Below are 8054 nucleotides of genomic sequence, written 5' to 3'. Positions count from 1 at the left end.
TTTTGATTAAAATTTTAAAAATATTGTGTAAGTTTTACTAAGTATAAACAATATTGAACTATACATATTAGTGAAATAATTAAAATAAATAATGTAAACATTACATTTATACAAAATAGATATACAGTCGAACAATTTAATTGCAATGTAATTTATTTGAATTCTGAGAGAACTGTGAAGTTTGTGTTGCCACTCACCCCAGAATTACAAGATCTTAATTACAATGAATTGTTGGAGGTAGCTTGTTTGAAAACATATTTCGACGACACAGTTAAATCTTATCGAGATACAGTATGTAATAATGTTCTGAAAACACATTAATAATTATTTTAATTTATTCATAACATTTAAACATTTTTTTTCTAGCTAAACAACATATATAAACATATAGAAGTAATCAAGGTTGTAACAAAATTCCAATTTATTAACAAAAAATATCTGAAAATTACCCTACAAAATTTAATACGTAAACAGTAAATACATCAATATTCAATTTCAAATTATACCCTATGTAAACCAGTAGACAATGACAAAATTAAGTCCATCATTTCAGCATTTCAAGATATTGAAATGATTAATGTTTTACTAAACAACCTCTGAAATGTTACAATATCAAAAAAATTCAAATGTACAACTTACATTTAATAGGTATTTCAAATAGTGCGTTCCCAGTTGAACCAGACGTTATAACTCCAAATATACAAACAATAAATCTGCACACAGTTCAACCCGCAATTATAAATCCAAGTGTAGAAACAAATGATAACTCAACTCTTTCTCTAACACAACATGATTTACCAGGATTCAAAAACCAGTTAGAAAAGGATTTTTTGCTTTATCTTCTGAAGAAATTCTACCTATTCCTATAAGTAATAAAACCACTGCACGTATATCGAAGAGAAGAGGAAAAACAGCGATACTCACGTAATCATCATACAAAAATGAGCTTCTAGCTACTAACATATTATGTGCAACACCCAAACCAGTAAAACGTTCATCATTCGGCCAAAAAAAAAAAAAAAACTAAAAAAACTAAAAAAAATCTTAGTTAAAAAACTAAAAATGATGAAAAGTGTCTATACAGTGGTGAGTTACTCAATTTCAGTTGATGGGTGGATCCAGTGTCTGTTGTATAAGAAATCTTACTGGCTCACTGTCTTTGTGCTGGGATCGAAGAAACAGATTGTGAAACAATATTTAATTGCGAAATTTGTTCCTAAAAATATTTTAAGTTTATGTAAAAAAAATAAAAAGTTACAATTTATGTTATTATTTTTTGTTAAGTTATACATTCAAGTTAGCTATTGTTTTTTTTTTTTTTATAGATAATTCGTTTTGTTTCTCAAATTAATTAAAAATATATAGTATTTAAATGATTTTTTTTATGTACCCACTTTGCCGCAGGCAAACTGTACTTTTTTTAGATACTTTTGAACTTAAATTTTCATAATAAATTCTTAATCAATAACAACAACTTGTTGTCTGTAGGATTGTGTGAAAAAAATTGTTTTTTAGTGAATACAGGCCTTCACCCTATCATCCACGCTTTACCCCATGTTCCCCTACATTTTAAAAGATTTAAAACTATCACATACTAGTTTGTAGAAAGAACGGTTAAAAAGTATAGGTATCATGCTTACTTACCAACTCGTGTGCAGCAACTTTTACAACGGATTATGAACGGCTTATAACTTTTGTTGCTTATATGATAGTTCGATTGGAAAAGCATCCCAATTTTTGGGAGAAAATTATGAGGACTGATGAGACGAGGTTCCATAATAATGGAACCGTATACCACCACAATAATCATTATTGGAGCGATAAAAATCCCCACTGGTTAAATGAATCTATTAGATAAGTTAGATGGGGTGAAAATGTATGGTGTCGCATAATGAATGGTAGTTTGGTAGGTCCATATTTTTTCGAAAATTATTTTAATGGAACAGCTATCTTAGTTTTTTAAAAAATTAACTTGAAATTGAGGATATATTATTAGATTAACGCTTAAATAAGGCGCAGTGTCAAAACACCCCAACCCACAAAAATCAAATTCTGATTTATGTGATAAAACGTTTCAGATTGATATATTTAAAATCCACTGTGGCCCATCCCACAAAAAAAATATTCGCTATACTCCGTGTCACGAGAGAAGTAACCCTTCTCCAGTGCCGCAACAATAGGGGTGGCAGGGTATGCAATGCATTCCCTGGCCAGGTTTTATGTTATGAGGGGGGGGGGGGCATCATCAAAAAGGAAAAATTAAGCAATTTATTACTAAAAAAAAAAAAATAGAAAATGTACATTCCATATTTCTATAATAGATTGATATTACAATCATACGCCAAATGATGAATAAATATCCGATAAAATTGAGACCACTGATAACTGATAATCTTTGTTTACATCTACGATGGTAATTCACATTTGAAAATTAAAAATAGATTTATTTATAACTCTCAACATAGTACACACACAAACACACGCTCGTGCTATCCGGCCATGGATATTATTATACGATATATCAGTAATCAGTATACCTAAAACCTAATACCATTGATTAAACATAATGCTAATACCTACTATTTACTAATATTACTCGTTGAATTTGATCATTTTTGTCTGTTATACCTACTTAATTTTTAACTTTTGTAACTAAGTCAAACTAAGTACTTCTGTGAAAAATTATGAAACCAAAAGTCCTTAGTGGTGCTGCTAAAAGGAAGAGAAATAAAGAACAAAAAGAAATTATTAATTCTTTGTTGTCTACCTAATAAACCCAAGTAAAACAATGTAAAATTTATCATGTAACAGTGCGTGTATATTCATGATATCAGAATTTATGCTTAACCACAAATATTATAGGAATCTTTAATTGTGTTCTATAATTTACTTATATTCTGTTCTTTTTCATATGATGACAAAAAGGGGGAGGGGTTTAAATTTTTGCAGTGGTATTTAAATTGGCAGTAAATTATTATAATAATATATTGGTTAAATTATATTTTTGACATTTTATGTTTTTTCTTTAGCACATAGAATCGGAATCGAAAAACGTTATGTTACAAAAAAAATTGCAAAATATAATTTTTCTCATACGATATTCGAACTTGATTGACGCGCTTATCACACGATAGTTAGGCGCGACTGCACCGACGCTCAACGTGTTTGATACTTCGACCATTTGAGCATATAGCGAATGTCGTATGTGCTACATAATTCGGTGAAACTGCAATACCTCGTAAGTCCAAAATTTACTTTTTTTCAGGAGACATAAATGTGTTTATAAAATCAATATTCTTCTAATTTTGCTACAAATATACGAAAATAATCTATAAATTATAGTTGTATTTTAATTATTTTATAAATTAACCAATTATTATTATTGGTAATTTTATTTATGACTTACGAGGTATTGTTTGGTAGTTTTCATAAATGTATGCGACATACGAGGTATTAAGTAATGGGTTTTTACTACAGTATGACAAAAAATTCTGTCATAATAATTTAAGATTTGTTCTATAAATTGAATAGACAATAATATAAAATATCTTTGTTATATTTATTAATTAAAACAAATGAAAATAAAAACAATTTATGTACTTATGTATAGGTAGTGTATACTGGTTCAGTCTTGAACATTTTCACTGGTAATTTTAGAAAAAAAGCATAATTTTCATTTAAAATTTAACATCAAAACAAATTGTGTACCTCTTATTACAAGTTCAGTCTTGAACTACTCATTGGTAATTGCAGTAAAAAATAAATAACATTAACATTATGGTATAAAACAAAAACAAAAACATAGTTTTGGCATGAACAGTTAAAATTAAAAGAATTTTATCTACTAATATAAAATGAATATTAATAATAAAAATAAATTATTTAAATATTATTAAGATAATACAATTATAAAGATTTTATTTGGTCATAGAACGGATGACAATCCTTTGGTAGCACTGCCTTAAGTTGCTGTAGATCTTGCCATTTTGATTTAGGAACTTTTAATGGAGACTCATGAAATTGTTCATAAATAATAGGAGAATGTATTTCTACTGTCTTTCTCTTCTTTTGAGCAATGGCTAGATTCTATATTCATCATCAAAGTTCAGCTTATATTCTATAGTGCCATTACAGTTGTAACGGACAGCTTTAATTTGGGTAACTGTTGCATATCCAATAGCTGTTCCTGGCCTTATATTATCATATCTATTAACATTCTTCTGATAATTTAAAAAAAAAGAGATATCACAATCTTTTACTTCATATGGAAATGGTTTTGATCTTGCAGTTTTGGTTATTTTTATGTAGTCAGTTGGTAGATGAATATCTGTATTTTTTAATTTCCTTTCGATTAATGAGTGTACAGAGTCACACTCCATTTGAGTGTAACCTTTGGTCAGATATTTTTGTTCTATGATTATTTTATGTGTAACAGAAAACTCCAGTAACGCATTAGACAAAACTGTATTCTTGGTCTGGTAACAGCACCCATCACTCCATAATATTATATTCTTATTTTGATTCTTGTTGTAACACATAGATAATTGGCCAATAATACAACTTGTAAAGGCAGAAGCAGTTAAGTTACACTGAGTTTCGTTCCACCAATAACACATACACTCATGGGTTCCAAGATTATACATTGTAAAATTGTGTACACATAGCTTGCATTTGTAGTACAGAGCACTAGTTTTTAAGAATGGACATACCTTTACAGCTTGTAAGTCCATGGTGAAGACAATTAGTTCTTCTGAAAGTGCCTTTTCCTTATCAATTTCCTACTCTTTCCTACTTCTGTTTTTGTCCTCAATGTGTTTACTCCAATCTTGATCACTAATGTTACCTGTTCCATGACCACAGCATTGATTACATTGATCTTTTTTGGGTAAAAACAAGGACAGATTATTTGCCTCAAAAGCATCACTGAAATATGTTCTTGATACAGGTGTTTTTCCATTTACATTACATTCATCAATATATATTTTGTATAGCTGTGATTTTGATTGTACTAAAGGTTCTAAGTAGAGTTTTGATGTTGACTTTCTACAGTAATGGGACTCTCATTTTTGGTAGTTTATTAAAAAATAATTCAATAAATTCTTTTTGGCCAGTGTTGTTTTTGAAAGGCCTTGATCATGTACCTTGAGATTGTTCTGTGGATATATCATTAATTGAACACCAATTATGTACTTGAGCTTCCCCCACACTAAGAGTATTTAAAAACATATTTTTACAAACATTTAATGGGTCACCATTGAGTTTTAAAAAGTAGAAAAGTGTATAAGTCCTTCAAGAAACTGATGCTTCAGTTTTTCTTTGTTTTACAGGAACTTTTTTGACTAACATGTTAACATATATTTTATTTTGATCCCAATTTAAAGTAGACCAGAAATGATTAAATATATTTAATCTATCTTCGTCAGAAAAACTATCACACATTCTTTTAGATGATTTTTTACAAGCGATATTGGTACACGTAGGACCCATATTTCTAGCTTTTCTGTTTACATCATGAAAAATGTGTTTATTACTTGTTCGTCTATAACCCAAATAACATTTACCTTTCATACGCAATGACTGGTTAGAGTTCCTTTTCCAGTTTTCAGGTATACTTTTTTTTGCTCGTATCCTTTCATTTGTATACTTTTCAGTTTGCACCTCCAGTAATTGTACTATGCTCTCATCAGGGTTAAACCCCATGGTTTCATTAGAGTCATTCGTTTCTATTTCATTTTGCACCTCCAGTAATTGTACTATGCTCTCGTCAGGGTTAAACTCCATGGTTTCATTAGTGTCATTCGTTTCCATTTCATTTTGTACATCCAGTAATTGTATGCTCTGGTCAAGGTTAAACTCCATACTTTCATTAAAGTCTTCAAAAAATAAAAATAAATAGACATAAATCATGATGAGCAGGTTTAACAAAGTAATATATTATGATTGTTAATTAAAAATAGAAAAATTACCATCATCTTCAAATTGATCTAACAGATCGACAATCTCGTTCGCATTCATGTTGACGCACAATAAAACAAAATAATATTACTAATTCTAAGTAGTTTAATAAAATTAGAAACTTAATAATTAATTTATAAATTATGATAACATATTGTTATGGAGATACGATATGTTAGTATCACAAATTTTAAAGATTGATATACGATGTATTGTTTGAACATTTATAACCTCTTTGGAAATTTGATATACGAGATATTTACACAACAATCTTAAAGAGTATTTTGATGTATATATCTCATTTTCGACTTTTTTGGACTTACGAGGTATTGCAGTTTCACCGACGATATGATAGCAAGGACAACAAAGACATAAAATGTGGTACTTCATCGCAGGCTCGTATGCAATATGTTTTGTTAAAAACCATACAAACACCTTAACTGTCATTTCTTTAATTATACAGGACACACTCATCCATTATTATGAGGTTATTTATTTTAGAATTCAAATTTCAACATCCATCAAGATTGTTGTTCCATTTGTTTTGGTGACTTAGAAAACAAATATCATACAAATACATGTAAGCATTTATTTTGTTTCAAATGTTTACAACGGTGGTCAGAGGAATGTTTGGGACTACGCCCAAATGTAAGTTTAGATACAACGCAATTGTTATTAATTGTTAAACTTATCCATATTATACTATATAAAAAATACATGTGATTTAAATTTACCTTCATATAAATGTCATATCTGAAGTACTTATAAGTATAACTGAAAAAATCTAATTTAATTGATTTATTTATTTCATTAATGCAGATAGTATAAGAATTAATTTTATTATACCTAGTTAGAAACGTGTTGAATAGTTGAATAGTGTTTATGTCTTATCACAATAGTTATATTTTTATTATTTAGTCAGAACATAGCAGAACCCACTTGTCCTATATGTAGAAAGAATTATACGTATATCCACTATACATTTGACAATTTGGGCGTCCATAAAACAACATACACTGTTTCAGGGGGTCTATTTTTGAACTTGATCGAAAATAACGAACGAATTACTCGTATACGAATCATTCGTTTACTGATTTTCGATCAATAATGAAAAACCTTATTTTAGAATGATAATCTATTAAAGATGAACGAACGGTTACTGTACGAATGAATATTGATATAAAACTTATGAATATGCGTTGGCGTCACTGTTTTATCACAGCTGCTATTTTAAAAATACACGGATGGTTGAAAAATTCGTTACACATCTATGGAAAACATGTTTACTATTATTACTTTTATTTATTTCACATTAAATGTGCCCGTGATTATTGTTTTGTTTGTTATACGTGAATAATTAGAATAAATAAAAGTTTAAATTTAAATTTCATTTGAATGTGTAAAGTGACTGAAAAACGCGCAAAGGGCAAAAATATAAGCGAGGAGCAAGAAAACATTTTGGCTGAATGGGACCTCAAACATCCACAGCTAAAAACAAAAAAGTTTTCAGCTAATTTTACATTAAAAGATTCCCAACAGCTTTGGGAAAATGTGACCATTTTTTTAAATTCATGTGTTGGCGCAACTAAAACATGGCAGCTTTGGAGAAGAGTAAAGAATAAATTCTTTTAAATAATTAATACACAACATTTTTTTAATTATAAACTATTTAATTACTAGTGCTACAATGACATAAAGTGGTTGACTAAAGGCAAAGTCCCATCTAAGGCGTCATATAATAAAACGGGAGGTGGTGACAAACCGGACGGCGATTACCTTAGTGAAATAGAAAACACGGTTGTGAATATGATTGGTCCTACAGCTGTATTCACGGTCATGAAGGTATCATGGAAGCAGAGGCATCAATATCTTATTTAAACGACTGTAGCGACGACACAATAAATTTTCCTTTAGAAGATAATGAGTTCGTATTTTGTAATTAGTATTTTGTCATATCGGGTTACTGGCAATGTAATTAAAATTTGTAATAGTTTTGATATTACTGGGTACACTTGGGTACCATGTCTAATTCTCCAAAACTCATTTGATCACTTACAAGAAAATCAGAAGTCAATTCGAGTTGAATTTCTTTAGTAACA

The 8054-nt window shown here is 29.2% G+C and overlaps 1 protein-coding gene across 1 annotated transcript; it reads left to right on the top strand.

Annotated features, from left to right (window-relative positions):
* Positions 1-6581: 6581 nt before the first annotated feature.
* On the top strand, positions 6582-7833 carry LOC132948137 (uncharacterized). Its single transcript, XM_061018469.1, has 3 exons — positions 6582-6603; positions 7361-7566; positions 7636-7833. Exons 1-3 carry the CDS (start codon positions 6582-6584, stop codon positions 7831-7833), a joined length of 426 nt encoding a protein of 141 aa, XP_060874452.1.
* Positions 7834-8054: the final 221 nt, after the last annotated feature.

Source organism: Metopolophium dirhodum, chromosome 1, assembly GCF_019925205.1.
Source record: "Metopolophium dirhodum isolate CAU chromosome 1, ASM1992520v1, whole genome shotgun sequence".
In the NCBI taxonomy this organism is placed as follows: domain Eukaryota; kingdom Metazoa; phylum Arthropoda; class Insecta; order Hemiptera; family Aphididae; genus Metopolophium; species Metopolophium dirhodum.
The sequence above is the reverse complement of the archived record's forward strand: the minus strand, read 5'-3'. Positions and strand labels throughout refer to the sequence as shown.

What these genes read in the sequence shown, in the direction of transcription:
- LOC132948137 (XM_061018469.1), top strand. Translation starts at nt 6,582, where the DNA reads ATGTTTGGGACTACGCCCAAAT. An exon ending in GTTTGGGACTACGCCCAAAT is followed by an intron (nt 6,604 to 7,360) that starts GTAAGTTTAGAT and finishes GAATGTGTAAAG; the next exon opens with TGACTGAAAAACGCGCAAAG. An exon ending in CATGGCAGCTTTGGAGAAGA is followed by an intron (nt 7,567 to 7,635) that starts GTAAAGAATAAA and finishes TTTAATTACTAG; the next exon opens with TGCTACAATGACATAAAGTG.